General features: G+C 36.0%; 1 protein-coding gene across 1 annotated transcript in view; it reads left to right on the forward strand.

Moving 5' to 3' along the window:
- The window catches only part of LOC144979026 (uncharacterized), a 91,800-nt gene that overhangs the window by 45,485 nt on the left and 20,712 nt on the right, over positions 1–25,603 (forward strand). The window contains exons 13-26 of the mRNA XM_078925641.1: positions 1,466–1,558; positions 3,063–3,233; positions 4,348–4,538; positions 5,060–5,115; positions 6,549–6,569; positions 8,120–8,294; positions 9,206–9,306; positions 10,227–10,254; positions 10,630–10,826; positions 14,254–14,451; positions 17,234–17,394; positions 20,096–20,180; positions 21,882–21,955; positions 24,055–24,183. Of these exons, the coding sequence (XP_078781767.1) occupies positions 1,466–1,558; positions 3,063–3,233; positions 4,348–4,538; positions 5,060–5,115; positions 6,549–6,569; positions 8,120–8,294; positions 9,206–9,306; positions 10,227–10,254; positions 10,630–10,826; positions 14,254–14,451; positions 17,234–17,394; positions 20,096–20,180; positions 21,882–21,955; positions 24,055–24,183 (1,680 nt within the window). The remainder of the gene's footprint in view (positions 1–1,465; positions 1,559–3,062; positions 3,234–4,347; positions 4,539–5,059; positions 5,116–6,548; positions 6,570–8,119; positions 8,295–9,205; positions 9,307–10,226; positions 10,255–10,629; positions 10,827–14,253; positions 14,452–17,233; positions 17,395–20,095; positions 20,181–21,881; positions 21,956–24,054; positions 24,184–25,603) is intronic.

A 25,603-nucleotide genomic window follows, 5' to 3' on the forward strand; every position in this document is an offset into this window, starting at 1 on the left:
TCGTAGTCTATAATAATAATAATAATAATAATAATAATAATAATAATAATAATAATAATAATAATAATAATAATAATAATAATATAATAATAATAATAATAATATAATAATAATAATAATAATAATAATAATAATAATAATAATAATAATAATAATAATAATAATAATAATAATAATAATAATAATAATAATAATAATAATGATAATATAATAATAATAATAATAATAATAATAATAATAATAATAATAATAATAATAATAATAATAATAATAATAATAATAATAATAATAATAATAATAATAATAATAATAATAATAATGATAATAATGACGATGAAGATGATGATGTTGATGATGTTGATCATGATTATGATGACGATGATGATGATGATGATAATAATAATAATGATAGTGACAATAACAATAATAGTAGGGGGTCCCTAACCAGCAGCAACACTTAACATGTAGGACAACACTTGACGCCTGTTAGGCAATATTACAATTTTTCGGACATAGACAACGCTGTTATCGGCCAGGTACTCATTTTATATCTGAGTATTGTGAGAAAATGTGAGTAAAGAGCCCTTTCCAAGGAATCAACTATGCACACCCCCCCCCCTAGAATGGGACTGGAACCCAGGACCTCCCTATCCGAAGGCGAATGTCATACCACTAGACCACAGACAGCGGGAGCAACATGCATAAATGCATAATCAGTATAAGTTTTACATCCTTTTTTTGGTAACGTATAAATATAATTGACAGTGAGATCTTAGGAATACGAGGAGGTGTGTATCTACCAGGATTTATTTAGCGCAATATCCACTGAACGTGCTCAAAGCGCTTTACAAGGGGTCCCTGGCCAACCGCAACACTTAATATGTATGACGAGACATGACATGAAGCCTGTTAGGCGATATTACAATCTTTTTTTTTCGGACAGAGACAACGCTGTTAACGGCCAGGTACTCATTTTACAACCTGAGTAAGGTGAGAGGAAAGAGCCTTTTTGCAAGGACTCTACTATTTCCCGAGCCCAGGGCCTTCCTATCCGAAAGCGAGTGTCATACATTGTGTAAACATTGATGATATCTGACACCTGTACTGGAGGAGTTTTTCCATGATAATTTTCCAGGGAATTATGATTTCCATCATCTAGTGTTTGACATAAGAGTTGTAATGAATAAAAAAAAAAAGTCTTTAACAGACGTCCAGGGGGTCCCGATAGCTCAGTTGGTAGAACATTCGCTTCACACTCAAACGGACCGTGGTCGGTTTTTTATTGACCCCCCCCCCCCTGCCTACCCAAGAGTAAATGCGTAGCTGAGTCTGTTAGATTTAGCGGAAAGTACTTTGCGATAGACTAGCGTCCTATCCAAACGATTTACGCTTTAGGAACCGATATAAAATCCGGCTCCCTGTGTCATAGGTCCAATTCTTCAAGTACAATATTTTTTATGCCCAGACAAAATGTCCTTCAAGGCTAACAGAGTGGGAAGTTCGGAGATCCATCCAAGTGTTTAACAATAACTGCTTTAACATGAGCTTGGTATCTAAGGTAAGCAGATGTGAGCATTGTAATTCTTTGCCTCCTTTTTGCAAGTCAAAAATTATACAAGTTTTCTAGATATAAATTGACAGCGACTTTTTAACTTAATGTCTTTGTTCTTATAATAATAATAATAATAATAATAATAATAATAATAATAATAAATAATAAATATAAATCTTATAGAGCGCATGATATCCTCAACAATAAGGCTCTTGGCGCTTTAAATTACATCAACACAAAACAATATTTAAAGTACATGACATCAAAAAAAGAAATGTTTTCAAGGATTTCTTGAAAACAGACAATGATTTGGATTGTCGGATGCTCTGTGGAATGGTGTTCATATAGACGGACAAAAGAAAAGGATCTTGTTCCCACCTTTGTACGAATGCGTGGGATAACTAGTGATGATCTGATATATTGTAATTCTATTACAATTTTCCCCCTACATTTTAATACCCAATATGGAAATGGATTAATTTACTGAAAATCAGAAAAATTATGAAAAAAAGGGGATTTTTGCACGTTGAATAAATGTCTGTATCCATCATTGACTGCATTTTATAGTGGATTATTATAAACTTTTGATTGTAAAAACAGGGTCATTGAGTTTTTTATCTTTATTTTGTGTGTGTGTGTGTGTACTTGAGCTAATATATTAATTGAGGAAATCTATATTTTCTTCGGTGATTGAAATTTGTACTGAACATGTTCCATTGTTTCTGTTCTGTTTCCCGACGACATTAAAATAAATCGTGTGAAATATGTGGAAAAAATAGGACAATGACGCTTCTGCTGATGTTTTATATATAAGAGGAAAAAAAATGAACTTTTATATAGCGCAACATCAATTAAATGTGCTCAAAGCACTTTACAACGGGTCCCTGGCCAAGAGCAACATTTCATATTTAGGACGGGACAAAGCCTGTTTGGCGATATTACAATTTTTTCGGACAGAGACAAAGCTGTTAACAGCCAGGTACTCATTTTACACCTGAGTACGGTGAGAGAATGTGAGTAAAGATCCTTCTCCAAGGACTCAACTATGCGCCGAGCTAGGCTCGAACCCAGGACCTTCCTATCCGAAAGCTAGTGTCATACCACTAGACCACATAGCCGCACAGAAAATCAAGATGAAAATCAAGTCTGCTCTGCATGGTCCATTCTTTGTTATTAGAATTTCTTACACAACATTTACTCTTGGTCCTTTTAATTAGAATTGTTTTTGTGCATTATTATCAAACTTTTTCCAAAAAAAATATTTATTTAAATTATTGAAATAGTATATCAAAGTAATTTCTGCATTTTTATTTTTATTTTCAAATTCCTCTTCATTATTATAGACTGACTCAGCCAATTTGGATAATACTGCTGCTGCATATTTAGATAAGTTACTCATATCTTTCACTAGTGCCTGCTTCCTAGTTTGTCACTGTGACGCATATTTATCTGTTCATTTAGAACAAAATATTGAAACGTGTTCTCACATTAGTTTTATGAACAATTCTAGGTTGATGTTGGTGCATTCTTGTCCATGTATTCCTTCCGACCCGCTGATTTTTCTTATGTGGGGGAGACATTTTACTTACCCAAGTACTCATTGCCCATTGGAGAGATATTTATTTCAGCCACTGTGGTAGTCATGGAAAAGAATAAAGTTACAACGACAAAGAAAATAGAGGTTAGTCACAGATATGTATTTTCACCGTCTCTGCATTTCCCCCCCCCCCCTTTCTTTTTCTATCTCCCTCTCTCTCTCTCTCTCTCTCTCTCTCTCTCTCTCTCTCTCTCTCTCTCTCTCTATCTATCTATCTATCTATCTATCTCTCTCTCTCTCTCTCTCTCTCTCTCACACACTCTCACACACTCTCTCTACCCTTCTCCTTCACCTTCTGCTATTACTGCTCCTGCTGTTGCAACTGCTGCTACTACTTCTACCACTACTACATCTCCTACTACTACTACTACTACTACTACTACTACTACTACTACTACTACTACTACTACTAATACTACTACTAATACTACTACTACTACTACTACTACTACTACTACTACTACTACTACTACTACTGCTAGCTGCTATCTACTACTACTATACTACTACTACTACTACTACTACTGACTACTATACTACTACTACTACTACTACTACTACTACTACTACTACTACTACTACTACTACTACTACTACTCTCTACTACTAATACTACTACTACTACTACTACTACTACTACTAACTACTACTACTACTACTACTACTACTACTACTACTACTACTACTACTACTACTAACTACTACAACTACTACTATACTACTCTACTACTACTAACTACTACTACTACTACTACTAACTACTACTACTACTACTACTTACTACAACTACTACAACTACAACTACTACACTACTACTCTACTACTACTACTACTACTACTACTACTACTACTACTACTACTACTACTACTACTACTACTACTACTACTACTACTACTACTACTACTACTAATACTACTACTACTACTACTACTACTACTACTACTACTACTACTTCTGCTGCTGCGACTGCTTTTACTATTACGATTGATACTGCTTCCACTCTAAACCGTATTTCAATTTTAGATTCTTTATTCATCGAAACACCTAGTGGAGATTTAGACTTGATTTAAGTCAGTTCTGGTTACTAGGATTGAATGAGAAATGGGTAGTTTTGAAATAACTGCGTTTTGGACATTATTGATGAATTAATTATGTATTTTGAGCTGAATTCTAATATTTTCTCCTTGCAATCCACAGTCATTTTTCTTTGTGAAACCTGCCAAGGAAAGACATGGGCGTCCTTTTATCATCGTGAAAGACGTGGTACCTTTATCAGACGAGTTGCCATGGTCTACAAGGGATGACTTTATCATGGACGTAAGGGGCATTTTCAGTCCACACTTGACACCAGAGTCTGGCTTCATCGGGAACACAAATTTATACTTGAGGTTTGCTTTCTCGTCGTATCATATGGGTTAAAGGTTAAGAGGATTAGGTTTAAATTATTCAAGGGCCTTTGAGAAGAATATGCAAAAGAGAATGTTGAAAAACAGTCACAAGTTAGTGAATACAGTTACCAGTTAGTTATTAATTACCTACTCAGAATATAATATTGGTACAAATGTCTTATTATTTCTGGCTATGAACTCAATTCTGATGGTCCAAACCCATACAGACATAACATCGTTTTTAGGGGTATGGATCACAAATATCCTTACCCCCCCCCCCCCCCACCTCCACTTTTCTATCCTCTTTCATCCTCACCTCTCTCTCTCTCTCTCTCTCTCTCTCTCTCTCTTTTGTCTCTCTGTCTGTCTGTGTCTCTCTCTGTGTCTCTCTGTCTCTCTGTATCTCTCTCTCTCTCTCTCTCTCTCTATATATATATATATATATATATATATATATATATATATATATATATATATATCTCACGTTCTCCAATTTTTATATGTATTGTCTTATAAAATAGGTTTGATTGGTCTTGTGGCGGTTCTGTTGAGGTATGCAAATCTCTTAATAACCAATGTAAGTATGATTTAATGCCCTCATAGAAAATTTCACGTTTCTGCCGTTTACCTCTTCTGTCTATGAGCCTATCAAAGTTTCATATTATCGTCTCCTTATTTGCCATAATGTACTCGGATGTGAATCCATACTGTAATTCTGATGAGATTTTTATATCCTAATCCCAAACTTTTGTTTTGTGATTCCATAACCCACCGATACCAATGCCAAATAATGATAATTCTGTTTAATGAGCCAAAAAAGTCCAATTTTTTATTTTTATTTTTAAACATATTCTGAAGTCACGTTGCACCGTGACAATGGTATTTGTTTCGGCGAACTCAAGCACTCAAAACGCCTTCTGCTGAGGACAAAATTCCTCCTTCTGCTGAGGTATCTCTAACAGCGGTGCAATCGGCACCCAATCAAACATAGATAACTACTCTATCAAATAATGACTAATTCAGTCCACTACAATGCTATAATTTAAACAACTGCGTAATTATTTGGGCGTATTCTTTTCGAAGAACTAAGAAATACTGCAGTGCCCTCCGTAATAAAGTTACAACAAGATCTTGACAGCCTCAAAACTCTGGCCCAGGACCGTGACCAATGGAAACAATTAACAACATGGATGGAGAGAGCAGCTATACTTATGGACTATGACTGAATCACACAATTCATAGCAAGTGTCATTTGGACTGTGAAGCTTTCTACTACTGCTACTACTATTCTTTTAGAATCACCCTGTATTTTGTTTTAGGTCTTGCTCAAACAGGCATCATTTTAAAAGACAAAATTTTGAGTTAGGATATATAGTGTGTTAAAATCTCATAAACTAATATAGGTGACCCGGTCACTATAATTTCATACGTCAATAACGTCAGAGATCTAAACCTGTTATTTCCAGGGCTTCTGTCAGGATTTTATTTTCTCTCTCTCTCTCTCTCTCTCTCTCTCTCTCTCTCTCTCTCTCTCTCTCTCTTTTTCTCTCTCTCTCTCTTTTTTGATCTAATACTAGCATTAGACATCAAAGGAAATGTGATCAGGTCATCAAAGCAGGAATGGTGCTCATTTGTTTATAATTAATTTTTTTTTTTGGCGATTTGGTTGATGATGATAATGATGATGATGATGATGATGATGATGATGATGATGATGATGATGATGATGATGATGATGATGAAGACAATAATGATAATTCTGATTTTATTTTGCACCTTCAAGCAAAATCCCGAAGCGCTTAGATAGCAGCATGTGTCACAAGACCTTAGAGTTCCCATGGCTTTGCCATGCTATGCACCACCGACCATAATAATGTGTTGGCAAGCCAACGATCTTGAGATGAGAAAATATAGTTGGAATCAAATTGTACAGATTTGATTTCAACATTGATTACTGGAAATTTCCGTTCATAAAGTATAATTTGACCTGTGCAATTATTTTTCTTGCAGATAAGCGTCATTCCACCAATGGTAGGTATTTTCAAGTTATTTTTAAAATGTTTTCGACATTGCAGGATGATGATACTTAATGAGACAAAAAAACCGCTCTTAAGCCAACAAATTAGAACAACCAAGCAAGTATCTAGGTTACTGATTGTGGTCTTGTTTTATGACACTCACTTTCGGATCGGAAGGTCCTGGGTTCGAGCCCCGTTTGGCGCATAGTTGAGTCCTTGGAGAAGGGTCTTTACTCACATTCTCTCAACGTTTAGGTGTGAAATGAGTACCTGGTAGATAACAGAGTTGTCTCTGTCCGAAAAAATTGCAATATCGCTTAACAGGCACCATATACCATCTTAATATACGCCACTACCACATTATCTCATTCGTCTGTAGTGTTTCATTCATCCTCAAATCCGAAACATCCATTTTATCTGTTTTCGTTTATTAAATTGAAGCTTATATTCAATTTCACATTGTTATTTATATCTTCGAGCTTCGAGCAGCAACATTTACATTCAGGTAATCTAACTTAGTCAGCCAATGGATATGGTAACTTTGTGTTGTAATATATTAGATGGTTACTTTGTTTTGCTATACATCCGTTAGCACCGCACTTGTAGAATTACGTTGTCTTTAAACAAAAAAGACATTATCAAGACCTTCAAGAAGAATTAAATTTTTTAGAAGTACCACATTTTCTCACCTTACCAAAGAGCAAATTGAGTACAGTCAGTGACTTTCGTCATGTGATTTTTCATAAACACTGTAGAGTCAAAATATGTACTGGGATTATAAATAAGCAAATTATTTCTAGATAGATCAATGTTACAACCCACGATATCAACAACTTCCGTTTCAGTTTTAATCTAGCATTTTTAAAAAAATTAAACAGAACTCATTTTTTCCATTCTCTTCTAAATTATACTACTGACTTAGCTCAACCTTCCGAGACCCAGTAACCTTATCACATTCACACAAAAGTACATAGAGCTATTGTGAAGAAGTTATTTTTTCTCTATCCTCATAACACTCTAGGGCTTTCAATTCAGTTCAGTGAACCATATTATTTTTAAACAAAGGTTTTCACTGATTTTATGTCTTTTTATTAATTTTGAAGATATGACTTTGCTTCATCATTTAACTAGTGACAGAACAGATGTTTCATTAAGTTCTATTTTTTCACTATTTGATATTAATCAACATTATTTTGAGTTTAATGTCAAATAAACAAGCAGCCCTTTGCAGAAATAATTATAGGTTATTTGCTCAATAATTTGCTTGAATTAACAGAATGCTTTTCATTTTATTAACGAAAGAGTAAAAATGGAGAGGCTTCGAATAGGAACGATACAGACAATAAACGTTTTGGGTACAAACCCTTCGTCAGCACAACAATACCCAAATTAACGTGGAAAACAAATAAAATAAAATAAAATGAAAAATAACTTGTATCGCCTGTACTCAATGCTGTATCGTTTCTATACGAAGCCTCTCTATTTTCACTTTTTCGTTAGTATTTTCACCATCACAGGCTTCAGGCAGCCCCTACCGTTTTTCTACTTTTCATTTTATTGCAGTAAAGAGGCTTATACTGACCAAGGGATTGCTGAATCAGTTGGAAGCAAAGTCTGGATTTGACATCGAATTGAATGTCGTTTTCTCTGTGGACATGTTTGGAGGTTTCAAAACAAGTGTTTCCTTAAAAAAGCACATCTCTGTTGTGAACAATGAATGGGCAACTCTTGAGTTGAGGTTAGCTTTGTGTGTGTGTGTGTGTGTGTGTGTGTGTGTGTGTGTGTGTGTGCATGTGCGTGTGTGTTTGATTTCTCATTTAATTTTGTCCTCACCTTTATTTTTACAATCACGGAGCCAGAGTTTATCCCGGTTTCTATAGTGTTAAATGGCCAATAACAATTACATGATACCCTTTTAATAGGACGCTAGGATATTGTAAATCACTCTCTGCAAGAGATCCAGTTTCCCAATCATTGCTGGGTAGACGGGGGGTGGGGATGTCTGATAAAATTCTTGACTACATCTAGAATCATTACTGTTCCCTTTGTGTATGAAGCCAGTGCTCTACCGGCAGTTATTGCGACCCTCAAAATACAAATTAGGGTTCATGTAATTCATGTTTTGAGATATTCACACTTGATAACTTTTCAATTTTTGGCAGAATCTCAACAATTTTCTGATTAAATTTCAGCTCTTCCACCACTGTAAAAAAATTAAAATCTTTTAACCAGAATGAATTTTTACTATTTTTAAATAGCACAATGTAATGTTTAGCTGCCTACTCAGTAGCTACGGTTTTTGAAAATTGTGTATTGCAACACCTGGGTGTGGAAAATTATGTCATTAACCAGGGGATGGCGGAAAAGGGGTGAGGGGGAGGGGGTGAGGGTGAGAGCCATGAATATAACGATGCGATGCACGGACCAGTGCCTTTGATAAGACACATGTCCATTCACCGACGATAGTTGCGTCAAATGAAGTAGACTCGTCAAATGCCATGTTGCTGTTTAAATCTATCCAGCCAACTATTGCACACTTGAACATCAGCCACTCAAATCGTGTCCCCAATCATTTCCATTTGATCGCAGATGATAAGGCCAGAGGTCTGTGCATTTGTAGCTCTTGTCTGCTTAATAAAACCACGTCAGCACATCTTCCTCAATTGCCGCATCAGAAGTATGTGCATTTGTAGCTCTTGTCTGCTTAATAAAACCACGTCTGTACATCTTCCTCAATTGCCGCATTAGAGGTATGTGCATTTGTAGCTCTTGTCTACTTAAAACTACGTCTGTACACCTTCCTCAATAGTCGCATCAGAAGTCTGTGAATTTGTAGCTCTTTGTCTATTTAATAAAACCGTGTAAGCATGTCTTCATCAATAGCCGCATTCATCGCTAGTCTAAATTCGGATTTTTTGCATCATATTCCTGATTTTAAATGTTCTGATCTAACTTTTGACAGCGAAAAATTTGAAAAAAATATGTACAGTGATACAGTGTGTATGAAACTAATTACAGGAAAAAAATACAAGAAAAGAATCATCCCCCCCCCAAAAAAAAACCCAGCCTGCCTTGATTTGGGATCGAACCTCAGACCTCTTGATTACTGGTCAGATTTTTTACCATTACACCACAGAAGTTAACTCACTCAATCCTAGAGATTTTTGATAAGTTTCAAACTTGGAAGAAATGTATTAAAAATGAGCATGTACATAGATAGTTTTATTGAACTACTATTAACATGTAATAATTAAAAACATTAACTTTGATACTACGCCTATAATTTGTCTCAGAAAAATGTAATAAATAGGCATGGGGTAAAAGTAACCCGGGCATACTACGGATATAGACGGTGTTAGGGTTGAGTCGGTTAACTCATAATTGGAACAATTAAATTCCTTTATTCTTCACAAGGGTGCAACTTTCCATTGTGATCCCTCGCTACATCACCAGACACAAACATTTAACACGAGAGGACGAGTATAAAGACATTTGAGTAGACTAGTGGATAACCTCTGTGGTGTAATGGTAGCACGTCTGACCAGTAATCAGGAGCTCTGAGGTTTGATCACCAGTTAAGATTTTTTAAGATGTTTTTTTTTCTTGTATGTTTCTCTCTGCTTTGTCTGGCACTGTTTCATAAACACTTTTTCAAATCTTTATCTTACAGGTATGGGGTTGGTAAATCTGCTTCATTGGTAAATTAAATTTTTTTTAGAAAATTGAACTTTTATATAGAGCTTGCGCAATATCCACTAAACGTGCTCTAAGCGCTATACAAGGGGTCCCTGGTCAACAGCAACATTTAACATGTAGGGCGGGACATAACGCCTGTTAGGCAATAATACAATTTTTCGGACAAAGTCAACGCTGTTAACGGCCAGGTACCATTTTACACCTGAGTACAGTGAGAGAATGTGAGTAAAGAGCCTTTTCCAAGGACTCAACTATGCGCCGAGCGAGAGCCGCGAACCCAGGACCTTCTGATCCGAAAGCGAGTGTCAAACCACTAGACCACATAGCCGCACAAATAGATTTGATAATCAATCGGTTTCCCCATACCATATCTTTAGGTGTCTACAAAACTGCCAAACGAACAGGCTTTTCTCAAGTGTACCTCAGCAATTGGTCTTGTACTGCCCTGAATGCCTCAAGCCCAACAATACCATCGATGTGAATTGGGTCCCTTGTGCCAAACCTGGTTCTTGTCCCTTTCTTCCTTACTATAGTTTTAAACCACAGGTGGGAAAACATGCATTCTTTATACCAGGTTTGTTTTCATTCTTTTTTTTTTACCTGAATTAATATTTATACACATTATGATCAAAGTACTGCTGATAGTTGCTGAATAGAATTTATTGACACTCAACCTATTAACTGATTTCTGCATTTTTAAAAATGATAAGATAAGAAAGATGTCAGAATTTTTAAAAAAAATCATAACCACACGTAAAAGTGATGGAAAAAACAAAAAGCATATGATTGATTAGCTTGGAAATACTAAAAGAAATTGTATTTATTTTTGCATTTGTTATTTTTCGTGCACAATACTTTTTATTGATCATATTTATTTGCATATATAAAACATTGAATAAGTTTAAGATAACATTATATATGATTTGTCTAGTCTCTGAATGGTTTCTACTTTTTCTGGTAAAATGTGCATGTTAAGGTTAAGGTTATATGTAAATGCAGTAGCACAAGATACCAACCAGATTTTCCCAAATCTTTATATGATGATGATGATGATGATGATGATGATGATGATGATGATGATGATGATGATGATGATGATGATGATGATGATAACCCTGTAATCAATGCTTAAAGTGGCACAAGAATATGTTTTTCCCGTAGGTGTATCACATTGATATTTGAATGGCCGACTAATATATTTCTTCATGAATGAGTGTCTTGGCTTCTGGGCCAAGATCCATGGCTTTCCTTTCTACTTCATCATCATCATTGCCTTTTTCACCCTGGGTGAGGGTATAGGCCACAGACAAACAGTTTCCATCCTTCTCTATCCTGAGCTAACTTTTTTTTTATCTCGTTCCATGTCTTATCATTTCTCTGTATATCAGCTTCTTTAATTATTCTCAATGTTCTTCGTGTCTTTCTCTTTGATCTTCTGCCCTGAGAGTTCCAGTTCAATACTTTCTTCGTTATAGTGGAGTCATTATTTCTAAGGGTGTGTCCAATCCATCTCCGCCGTCTTCTTCCAATTTCCTCCCCCACTGGTTTCTGCTGTGTTCTTTTCCATACTTCTTCAATTTTAATTCTACTAGTAAAAAGCCCGCAATTTTTCGGGAAAAGAACTATTTTCATTCGATGTACTTACCATCATTTAATGAGGGCAGATTGGTAAACGTTGTCTGTGTAATTTGATATATCTTCGGTTGATTTTTCTGTGTGGCCCAACATGAAGCGTAAGCAACTATAGCCTCTGACCCGTGACACAGCAACATAAAGTTGTCCGTGTGTGAATACAGGTTGTGATAAGAAAATCAACGGTGAAAATACAAATTGAAAGAATACTGGGGATGTAGGAGCTTTCGGAATGTCTCCCCTTTACTTAACTTATGGAATAACAAACACCCTAGCACCTTTACTAAGACTTATGACAACCCCTAATAGAAAAAAAATCCTCCGATCTCGAGCTAACCCTAATAGAAAAAAAACCATCGGACTGCTTTGCACTACCTTTCAATACTTCACAAATCAAAATGGCGGCCGAAAATCAAAACAATGGTCAAATTAGTAAATTTTAAACTTTCCTAAATCTATCAAGGTTTGTTCTTGAGTGTTTGAAATGCTTCTATATGATGACAAATTGAATAAATAAACGCCTGACAAAAGATCAACGGTGAAAATACAAATTGAAAGAATACTGGGGATGTAGGGGCTTTTGGAATGTCTCCCCTTTACTTAACTTATGGAAAAACAAACATCTATCACCTTTACTAAGACTTATGACTAAACCTAATAGAAAGAAAAAAATCATCCGATCTCGAGCAAACCCTAATAGAAAAAAGACCCTCGGACTGCTTGCACTACCTTTCAAAACTTCACAAATCAAAATGGCGGCTGAAAATCAAAACAATGGTCTGTCAACTTTTGGTTGTTCTTCCTATCGTAATAACGCCAAACTGACAATTTTTTACAGTGACGAAATTGGTTGTTTTTGAGATTGTTAGTGTCGTCGGTACGTATTTTATTATATCTGTGTGACTCAACGAACTTTCAAACGGACTTTAAATTATAAAAGGAAATCAAGTTATCTGTTTATCTATCTGTAAAAAATAAATTTCTAATTTTCAAATCTTTCAGTAAAGTTATGCGCCGTATAATCTTTTTATTGACTCAAATAAGCACAATGTTCTCCACAAGGCTATATTTTTTAAAGACAGGATCCATCCATTTTATTCTGAGTAGCTTACGCATGCACCTGTTTACGACAATCTATACCCTCCTTATACATGCCTGCGATGCATTCCAAGTTTCACATCCATACAGTAGGACAGACTTCACGTTTGAGTTGAAAAGTCTTAGCTTAAGTCGAAGGGAGATATTATCTTTAGTTCTCCAAACTCTGTTCAAAGATGTGAATTCAGCCTGTGCCTTTCCTATCCATGCTTTCACCTCTGCTTCCGTGCCTCGATCCTTATCAATTATACTCCCGAGATAGCAGAAAGTTTCTATATCTTCAAGTTCCCGATCAAGGCACTTTGATCTGCTCCCTTTGACGCGTACCTATCCTTAAGACCTTTGATTTTGCAGGGTGAATTCTTAGACCAATTGATTCCGAGGGGCTTTTTATAATTGTGGTTTTTGCTTGCATCTGGTCCTGGGTGTGGGACAGAAGAGCCAGATCATCTGCAAAATCCAGATCATCCAATTGTGTCCAGGGGGTCCACTGTATCCCATTTCTTTGCCCTTTGGAGGTTTCCTTCGTTAGCCAATCAATGTCAAGGATGAACATTTCTACTTAACTACATAATTTATGACAGAATTGCCTTTATTTAGATAAAGGAGAAAGCTGCAATGTCAGTTATCATATCTGAGTATTTTTTTCAAATAATATTAATTTTATCAGCATCAAAATGACACAACTGGGTGGGATCCTCTTACCTTTCATGGTGCGAAGGAGGTCACTTGTTGTGTCTTCTATCCCGCATATCTGTTTTCCCTTTCTATGTTGGTCTGTGTTTTTGTTCTGAATTGAGATTGCTCGGTTTATTTCCTGCTCCTGACGGAGATCTTTAGTTGATAGGGAGACAGTCAAATGTAAAGTACCTTTTTGAGAGATTATATTTTTTTCCCTTGTAAATCATCTCTCTGTTACTATTATGCGCTATTATTGTTATTAGTTTTCTAAACATTTGAGTGCATCCTATATAGTGAGGTCCTTTGTTTTTGTCTGGATTGGACGTTTAGGTAATGTCAAAATAGGCAAATCAGTGGATTGATCGTGGACTCTTCTGTTCCCTTTTTAAACCAGCCGCCTTTCTCTTCTTTTTTTTCTGTGCTTTCAGCTTTATATCTACAACTCTCTTCTATTATCTCTCTTTTTACTGGCGCTGAAATGACCTAACATTGTCGCAACCAACCCCCATAAAACCCTTAAAAACAAACAAACATAATAAAACAATTGAGGATACTTGTGTGTATTGATTTTGAAATAATTTATTCTCCAGTGACCAAAGGCAGCCCATACCTCTTCAATTTTCTATACAACTATGACAAACCTGAGGTTGCGTTATCAAATTTCATTACAACAAGATACGAGTCACAAGAGCTGGTCACAATGGACGTGACCTATGACATCGAGGAAGACGATGGATGGCCTCATCTGGCTAGTTTTCAGTACGACGCAACCTTTACTCTTTTCAACGGTATGGGGAAGAGATGAATGTGTGACCAATTGTCTCAAAATGGTATTATGTCTGACTTGAATCTGACTTAATTCTGAAGAGTTTGTAGAATTTGGCAGCCAATTTTGGTGTTTAGGCTGAAGTAGTTTGATAATCTTCCCTTGAAGGTTATAATGTCAGAACTGAATTTAATGCGTAAATGCTTGCCTTACAAGCTTATCTATAAGATTTGAATTTAAAAAGATGCCTACATTTAGAGTTAAGACTGTATATTTGCTAATGTACAAAAATGAGTATAACCGATTCAAAAAAGAAAAACAATTTATTTCACTTTGTATTTAGATAAATAAATAAATATATAAATAGACGAATACATGAATAGAGTTCCATTTATTCATCCCCAAAGGGAAATGTGTCTATTCCAAAGAAAGACTAGAATAACATAGGCGTCAGACTCAGTAAAGCGATGGAAATTGAGCTAGCATCAGCGTACTTGCCCAAGGCCCACATCGTGGCGAGTAATTAAACTTGGTACCTTTCGGGTATGAAGAAAAACCTATACGCTGAGCCATGCTGCCCCTTTCGACCAATTGCTGATTAAATGGGACAATGTTTATCTGTTTGGATTTAAAGTGATTTTTTATAAGTTTCTACTGTTTTGTTTATGGGCTAATGGAGAGTTTTGAGCCTGAAACATCACGTGTTTGGCATTTGTTCTTTTTTGAAGCTGTTATATTCATATTTTGACTATTACTTTTCTTCTAAGAGCTTAGTATTCACTTTAAATTTTTATTCTGTAAATGTGTAAATAATAAATCGTTAATTTCCTCTTCAGATCATTTTGACTTTAAACTTTAGTTCCCTCATCTAGTTCATGCTGACATAATATCAAACGGAGGGTCACACAGTATTTGATTTAGTTCATCCTGACATAATATCAAACGGACTCGGTGGGTCACACAGTATTTGATTTAGTTCATCCTGACATAATATCAAACGGACTCGGTGGGTCACACAGTATTTGATTTAGTTTATCCTGACATAATATGAAACGGACTCGGTCGGTCACACAGTATTTGATTTAGTTCATCCTGACATAATATCAAACGGAATCGGTGGGTCACACAGTATTTGATTTAGTTTCATCCTGACATAATTATCAAACGGACTCGGTGGTCACACAGTATTTGATTTAGTTTATCCTGACATAATATGAAACGGACTCGGTCGGTCACACAGTATTTGATTTAGTTCATCCTGACATAATATCAAACGGAATCGGTGGGTCACACAGTATTTGATTTAGTTCATCCTGACATAATATCAAACGGACTCGGTGGGTCACACAGTATTTGATTTAGTTCATCCTGACATAATATCAAACGGACTCGGTCGGTCACACAGTATTTGATTTAGTTCATCCTGACATAATATCAAACGGACTCGGTGGGTCACACAGTATTTGATTTAGTTCATCCTGACATAATATCAAACGGACTCGGTCGGTCACACAGTATTTGATTTAGTTCATCCTGACATAATATCAAACGGATTCGGTGGGTCACACATTTTAAAATTTAGTTCATCCTAACATAATATCAAACGGATTCGGTGGGCCCTACATTATTTGATTGACCGCTGCTGTTTTTGAAGTATAATTTCCCTTGGTTTTCAAGTAGTCCTATATGAAATCATTTATTCCCTTGTTGAAAGATCTAAATTTGTTGATACAGTTTGGGGTGGGAGGAGGAGGAGGAGGAGGAAGAAAGAGAGAGAGAGAGAGAGAGAGAGAGAGAGAGAGAGAGAGAGAGAGAGAGAGAGAATTCTTATACGAGCATAAATTTGCATCTTCTCTGTTTATTCGTACGGCTTTGTGGTCTACTGGGGTCCCGATAGCTCAGTAGGTAGAGCACTCGCTTCACGCGCAAGGGGACCAAGCATTTGAGATTTTTTCTGACCCCCCTGTCCACCCAGCAATGAATGGGTAGCTGACTGAGTCTGTTAGATTTGGCAGAAAGTAGTTTGCGATGGACTAGCGTCCTATCCAAAGGATAACAAGCAATTGCTATTTGTCCACTTCATGCTATAGAAGCCGGGATAAACTCCGGCTCCATGGGCTTAAAGGCTTTGAAAGACTACTTTTTTGTGGTCTTCTGGTGTGATGCTCGCCTTTGAAATCACTAGTTGGAGTCCCTCTCTTTGCAGTACAAAGTTTGGTCCTAGGAAAAGGCTCTTTACTCACGTTCAAAGTGACGAATTAGGGAACTGGTACTAGTGTGAAATAAAGATCTGAAAAAGAGTGTATGGAACAGTGATAGACAAAGCAAGAAAGAATAATACAAGAAAAAAAAACAGCCCAAACAATCAGTCGTCCTTGACTGGGGATCGAACCTCAGAAAAAAAACAGTAGCCCTTCAGAGCCATTAGGCCCATGGAGCCGGATTTTATCCCGGTTTCTATAGCGTAAAACGGACAATAGCAATTGTTTGCTGCCCTTTGGATGGGACGCTAGTCTAACGCAAAGTACACCTACTGCTGGGTGGACAGAGGGTCAGAAATCTCGACTGCTCCCGGGATCGATCTCGAGTGCTCTACCAACTGAGCTATCGGGACCCCCAAAACTATTTCTTCAGTTGATATAAAATCTAATGACTAAGGTAGTTGGCAGCTGTTATTTTTTTTTTAAAGCATCTCCTTCATTAATGTAAACTCCAACCATCTAAGCAATGGTTAAGTTGTTTTACGAACTTACTCTGCATTGTGGGTTGATTTTGTACAGTAAACATTGTCTTTGTTTTCACAGATGAAGTTGTGAAAATACCCTGGGGAAGCAGTTTCCAGCGTAATGTCTATGGTATTCCCTTGCTATTTAAGGACACCGGTCACCTTTCCGTACCAAGTATATCTCTTCAGATATGTTCTCTCTTTGATTGCTCAGAAAACCTTGGAACAGTCAATAAATTTGTGAGTGAAGGAAATAAAACTTTACATAAATCATAAAATCAGGAGCTCAATATTACTAAAATATTTCGAATTAAGTGTGTGTAATTTATCTTTTTCAATCTCTTGATAAATTTTAAAATTTTAAAAGATGATATTTAAAATATCAAGTGAAATGAATGTATTTGAAATAATAATAATAATAATAATAATAATAATAATAATAATAATAATAATGATAATGATGATGATGATGATGATGATGATGATGATGATGATGATGATAATAATAATAATAATAGTAGATCTTTATTGTCCATAAATATGGCAATTTGTCATTTACTTACACTTGTTATAACGTTATATGATAACTATAACATTGAACAGATATTTCACTCCTATTTATTTTCTCTCTCTCTCTCTCTCTCTCTCTCATTCTCTCTCTCTCTCTCTCTCTCTCTCTCTCTCATTCTCTCTCTCTCTCTCTCTCTCTCTCTCTCTTCCTGGCATGCGTACGATGTACACAACATAAACATATTCATTTCATATTCAATTCGTTACATTTGTGGCAATTCGACACCAAATATTATTATCATTATCAATTGGTATAGAGTGTCATTACAAAATGCTCCTTTAGTATTGCGGGATATGGCAAAAGATTGAAACAATCTTCACAACATTGTATAAGAGGATACGGCAAGAGTTGTTTAAAATCTTCAAAACATTATAGAACAAGGAGGTATGGCAAGAGATTGAATCGACCTTCAATACATTGTATAAGGGGATAAGTCAAGAGATTGAAACAATCTTCAAAATATTGCATTGGGGGACATAGCAAGAATTAGAGCAATCCTTAAAACAGTGTATTGGGAGATATAATTAGAAATTTAACCTACTTGCTACACCTCACCTCAATCTCTTGACCGTAACAGTTATAGAGGTGACATGAGAGCAGATTCTCCAGCCAGTCTTCGCCAACCAGTTTTGTCCTCCGCTTAACCTTCTCCTTACCAGCCATAGGAAAATCATCACATTCGTTACGATCCAATCAGCACTTTTATCAATCAGATGTCTCTTGTACATCACCCAATTTAAAGAGAAAAAAAATTATTTTAGCTATAAAAACGCGACAATGTGTTGTAGAGTTCATTTTGCTGATCAATATTATGCTTAGAATGTATTTGTTGCTTTTCTGTTTGAGTAAGAAGAAACTATTTTTGTTTTGAGTGGGTGTGAAATTTTTGGAAAAATTCTGCAAATGGTTGGTAAGGAAAGGGTTAACATGTCAAGGTTGGGCTGTACAAACGTGTCCAATCCTTGATGTTGAGCAACCAGCATTTTAGTTGTCTATCTATTTTCCTGCCTCCATGTAAGACCAACGAGTGTGTACATGCTCATGTTGAACACGTGGTAGGCCTCTAAGAACCTTTGCTTGCTATTGTTAATAGAAAGAAATTGTCATGGTTTGAACTATACAAAATTTTAAAAACCCAAAACAGTCTTGGGTTTTTAAAATTTTGTATAGTTCAAACCATGACAATTTCTTTCTATTAACAATAGCAAGCAAAGGTTCTTAGAGGCCTACCACGTGTTCAACATGAGCATGTACACACTCGTTGGTCTTACGATCTTTCCATGAAATTCCAAGAATAACCCTCAACACATTGTTAAATGAATAATTTATCATTCAGCCTAAAGATTCAATTCATATTTTGGTAATGACAATTTATTATAAATAACATAATGTATGTTAGAAGCCTGCGTATATAATATCAGTGTTAGTACAGAACAGAGGTTTGTGCATGTTGAGTCGGGTTTATTCAGTAATGACAATGGCAATTTGTCAACAACAAAAAAGAAGAAAATGGACTCGTCTATCTGTCCAACTCAACCCTGATAGAAATACATAAAATACGTGGTTAGGTAATAATATTTGTGATAAGTTACTAATACTTGTATTATACATTCATTCTTATCATTGGAGAGATAACTTAATTTTTGTAAATATTAAACATAATATTGTATTTTCCTTTCTGACACAACCCCAAAATCCCGGAATTCCGAGGATCCACAGAAGATTATCATTACTATTTAAATTTATGGAAAGTCCAATAAGACATCCTATGAATAGAGTTATTATGTTATAGATGAAAACGAAAATATTGCTGCTTGAAGCTCGAAGAAATAATAACAATAGGAGATTGATTGGAAGCTTCAGTGTGATCAACGAAGACAGATAATGTGGACGTTTGGGTTTTCCTTCTCTCAACAAAGCATGATAAGTGTTTCGTTGAGAAAGGGAAACCCAAAATATTCACATTATTTGTCTTCGTCGATAAGATTGAAGCTCCCATTCCATTTCTTATTGTTATTCGTATTTTCTATTGTCAAATTTAATACTCTTCAACAGTCATGACGTCACTTTTCTCGTAATAACGCATAGTAACATAGTAACTGGCTCTAAACTATCGGAACGATGGCGGACGCCCTTATGAAGTATTTCTCCGACGAGCACAAAAGTGTATCCAGATGAGAAAAACATGATAAAATGATCATATTTTGACTTTTATACATTCTGATTCAATGACATATGAAAAGCTAGCACGAAGAATAAAAAGTACCAATTTCTTTGCTTAGAACCACGCTGCTCGCCGTTGCTGGGCGACGTGACATCAGACTATTGAATCCAATTAAGTAATGACTATACATTTTTTTCATGCAACAGAATCGTTCAAATCCCGTCCATTTCAAAGATGAGGAGCTTGTCCAGCTGTTCACCGACTTCAAGAAGAATGTAAAGTTTAGTCATGGTGAATGCCAGTTAAATTTTTGAGCTTTTTGAGCTTTTATATAGCGCAATATCCACTAAACGTGCTCAAAGCGCTTTACAAGTGGTCCCTGGCCAACAGTAACATTTAACATGTAGGACGGGACATGACGCCTTTTAGGCGATATTACATTTTTTTTTCGGACAGTTATTGAGCTGTTAACGGCCAGGTACTTATTTTACACCTGAATACGGTGAGAGAATGTGAGTAAAGAGCCTTCTCCAAGGACTCAACTATGCGCCGAGCGAGCCTCGAACCCAGGACCTTCCGATCCGAAAGCGAGTGTCATACCACTAGACCACATAGCCGCACAAGCTTGGTTCATTCTTCTATTGTAATCCAGGTTGGAATTTTTAAAGAAGACAATAATAACATAATCCAAATCAATAGGGCATAGTAATGAATTGGCCATGTTCAATGCGCTTCACAATGCTTCGTTTATTCCCCCAGGCAGAATGTATTGAATCATATTTTCATTTCATACTGTACAATTCACTTATATTAGGCATTCTTTTATTCCTAACACTCTGGTTCAGAGAGTTGATGCTTTCATTGACCAGAAAAGACTTTTAAAATACCTTCTTGAATCTTGAATCCAGATAAAAGGTAGAAAAGATAGTGTTGAGAGTAGTGAAAAAATGAAAAGATTGATGAAGATTTTTTAAAAGAAAAAACAGTTCAGTGTGTGAAATATACATATGTAATAGGCTGTATTGAGAAAAATTACCACAATAAAGATTTGGTGGTTGGTGGGCAGAAGGTCAATGACTTAGCAGGCCTGTACAATGTCGTGTGGCTATGTGGTCTTGTGGTATAAAACTCGCTTTCGGATCGGAAGGTTCTGGGTTCTAGCCTCGCTTGGCGCACAATTGAGTCCTTGAAAAAGATATTTTACTAATATGCTCTCATTGTACTCAGGTGTAAAATGAATACCTGGCCGTCAACAGTGTTGTCTCTGTGGGAAATATTGTAAATATCGTCTAACATGCGTCATGTCTCGTTCTACATGTTACGTGTTGCTGTTGGTCAGGGATCCTTTGTAAAGCGCTTTGAGCACATTTAGTGGACATTGCGCTATATAAAACCTCAAGTTTTCTTTTTGGACAATTTATCGGATTTCCGACAATACAGTCACAAGCTTTTTACTCTTTTCATCGCCATCTGTGTACTTTATGTAAGCATATTGACTTCAAAGATAATATGTGTTTTACGGTCTGTGAAGAATTTTAAGACAAGTGAGACATTTTGTCAGTTTCCACGTACACGTCTGAGTGAAGTGTTTTTGTCAGATGACCATAATGAATTCCTTTTTTTAGATAACAGAGCACATATATTTTGACAAAATATTGGCTTAGCAAGGTGATGGAAAATGATAATATACACATCAATCCAAACAAAATGAACCAGAGGTTAAATCATTCAGTTATCCTTTCCTACAGTTATGGCTGTGATGATAATGATGGTGGTGGTGGTGATGATAATGATGATGATGATGATGATGATGATGATGATGATGATGATGATGATGATGATGATGATGATGATGATGATGGTGATGATCATGACGATCTTGGTGACCATAATGGTGGTTGTGGCAGCAGTTATGATGCTTGTGGTGGTGCTGTGTTGGTGTAAATGACGATGTGTATATATTTTTTCTAATCTATGTATTCCTTATCCCAGGACTTGGAGGCTATTGGATGTTGGTAAAACTCACAAAGTTGTTGCTGGATGTGTCCAAAAAGCTTAAAAGAGAGGTAGCTGACTTAAGGGGCGGTTTGGGTCTAATTATTAGGAAAATCCTTCAAAAATTTGATTTTGAGATTTTGGAGGAAAATGATATTTTATTATCTTAGAAATAATATAATTGAAGTCCAAATTCTTAAAATAGACTATAAAGGCACGAAATATACAGTCGAAAATGGTACAGGTAGTAAGAAATGTGTGAAAAACGGGAAGCCATTTTGCTATTTTCTCAATATGTCATTTTTCTAAGGGTATGGGAAACTGTGTCAAACGTTTCTCAGAATCTATTCAATGAAATTGTCTGAAAATTTCCACAGTTATGACAGAGATAATGTATTGTGTCACCATAGAGAGATTTTTTTGATAAGATTTGTGAATTTTAAATTATAATCCTAAATCTGAATTTTTTATATCAATTTTGTCATAACATTTTGATTCTCAACTTTGTAATGATCTAATAAAAATTACATAAGCTAAAGCCGTAAAATCTCTCTATGGTGACACACTATGGTACAATGTTGACAAGAGGGAAGAATATGGAGGTCATTCCTTCATTAGTTTTTGTGGAACGTTTGCCACAAGATTGTTATATTTTTTGATGTCAGACCCCCAAATTAGATTGCAAAATGGGTATCAACACATATAATTAAAAATTTTCACCATAAATGTTGTTTTTTAACCTATATTGATGATACAGAATGATTAAAACCGCCCAATATAGGTAATTAAATTTTTTTTAGAAAAGACCCAAACCGCCCCTTAAATTCTTTTTTTTTATCATAAATTTGTCCTTAATGTTCTTTAGCAGTTATTTTGGTTATGTAATGCGAATGTTACTGTTTTCAGTATTGTAATGCCATCTTACACATTGAACAAAGACCCATGGGTCAATGGGCTGCAAGAGATAATTTCTAAGTAGGTCTTGCCGGTAGATTGATATTTTTGCCTGTGACGGAGTTAAAAGTTCACACGAATGTGTCACCATGACCACACATCATCATTACTATTGTACCACCACCAACACCACCCTCACTATTACTACTACTACTACTACTTCTGCTACTACCACCACCACTACTACTACTACTACTACTACTACTACTACTACTACTACTACTACTACTACTACTACTACCACTAATACTACTACTACTAATACTACTACTACTACTACTACTACTACTACTACTACTACTACTACTACTACTACTACTACTACACTAATACTGCTACTAATACTGCTACTACTACTACTACTACTACTACTACTACTACTACTACTACTACTACTACTACTACGACTACTACTACTACTACTATTACTACTACTACTACTTCTACTACGACTACTACTACTACTACTACTACTACTACTACTACTACTACTACTACTACTACACTACACTACACCACTACCACTACTACTACTACTACTACTACTACTACTACTACTTACTACTACTACTACTACTACTACTACTACTACTACTACTACTACTACTAACTACTACTACTAATACTGCACTACTACTATACTACTACTACTACTACTACTACTACTACTACTACTACTACACTACAACTACACTACTACTACTACTACACTACTACTACTACTACTACTACTACTACTACACTACTACTACTACTACACTACACTACTACTACACTACTACTACACTACTACTACACTACTACTACACTACTACTACTACCACTACTACTACTACTACTACTACTACTACTACTACTACTACTACTACTACTACTACTACTACTACTACCAACACTACTACTAGCCCTGCTACCGTCACCACCACTACCAGTCTATTGTCTGGGATGGGCATAGTGAAAGTGCTCGTACAAAATTGGTGCTTACGGACTAATTTTTAATGCGTGAAATAGAAATTTGGTGTTCAATGGGGAATTCAATAATAGTGAAACTGTAAATGAGCCATAGATTTGTGCATAGTTTTTTAATGTACATGTTTATTTATTTATTTATTTTATTATCTGATATGGTTAAAAGGTTATTAAAAGAATTGTTCATTTATTTTAATGATAAACGTGAACCTTGAAAAGAGCTGTATTGTTTTTTAAATTTTCACAGGTACTGAGATATGTTTTAGATGCAGTGAGATCCATGGAGATCCCGTACTACCATACAGAACTATCTCTACTCATAATCAAAGAGTTAGCGACGGCCAAGGATGTTGTGTTAGAGGGACATAATGTGCCTGTAAGAGTATTTTATATTAGTGGTTAGTTTGAATTGATGTCACCTCTCCTCATCTCATTCTCCTGAGATAAGGTGATCGAAAAGGAAACATGAGAGATTCATTTTCAGTAACAGTTCTCCATCCAGATCTGTTCTTAGCTATTTTTTTTCAATAGTGTTGAGCTGTCTATCCTTGTCCATTCCTTTACATTGTCCATCCAGCATTTTGTTTGCTGTTCTCTCTTTCTACCTCCCTTCAATGTCACTTTCATAATGGTTTTTGTCAATGTCCGGAAGGAGACGATTACGGATAACTGGCTTAATAAGATCAAAGATTGGGGATACCCCTCTCAAACGCATTATGGACGACGTCTCGTTTCGAGCCGAAATAAGTCCTGGCAAGACCTTTGTACGCATCTTCCCTGACCACGAACAGAGATTTCATATACGAGATGGAAGTCGGTTTGGACGAATTCAATCCCTCGAGGGGGCGGGGACATCGACTCCTCGAAACTAGGTGAGAAGTTGCCAGGCTTCTCCACCAGTAAGAGGAGACACTGGGTGGTAGTGAATCGTCTTCGGTCGAGGACCGGTCTCACGGTAAAAACGCTTCATCAGTGGGGACTTTCCACCTGTCCAACATGTACCCGATGTTGGAACGAACCCGAAACCGCATCTGGTTGAACGGTGTGTTGTGACAAAGCTTCCGGGCTAGTTTGCGACGGTGCACGAATGCAGTGAAGAATTTGCTAATTGGGTTGATCGTCATAACATAGTAGTGTGAACACCATTAGAAGCTGCTGCCAATGTCTCATAGCGAGTATTTTGATTAAGGACAGGAGTGATTCTTGTGGACCTTTCAGAGAAACAACTCTTCTATAAACTCATCCTTTGACATATAGTCTGTCAAGATGATGCCTTCATTGATATAATGGACAAAAATCAGCCAACTAAAAATAGTCAACTTCGCAATTGAGAAAACAAAAATCACCAAAACACATGTTGAGTTTGTTTTATCTACTCTCCTCCTCTTTCTTCCTTTCTTCGTGTCAAATAATTAATTTACCCAAGCAGAATAGAAGGTTTAAGATGCATATAAAATTGGAAGGGGGGGGGGGGTTAAAATCACTATCTCTCCAATGATGACTTTTAATGCATTCTTAACATTTTTGAAAGATTGATGTGACCAATCGCCTTGAACCGGTATTATACCAGAGAGGCTAAAGTGATAGAATATAGAATTTTTGAATGTCAATCTAAGTGAGGTTAAGTTAATTTGTTTATCAGAGATTATAGATATGTATTTTTTATGTGAAAATCTTAAATTTTATATATCGGTTAAATTTTAACTTTAAATTCGCTTTTCTGGCATCTGGTCAATCTCGACATAATACTGTTTTGAGGCAATGGGTCACAAATGACGCTTGCTGAGAATTGTGAG

This window comes from Berghia stephanieae, chromosome 8 (genome assembly GCF_034508935.2).
Source record: "Berghia stephanieae isolate SIO BIC M18660-M18661 chromosome 8, UCSD_Bste_1.3, whole genome shotgun sequence".
Classification (NCBI taxonomy): Eukaryota; Metazoa; Mollusca; class Gastropoda; order Nudibranchia; family Aeolidiidae; genus Berghia; species Berghia stephanieae.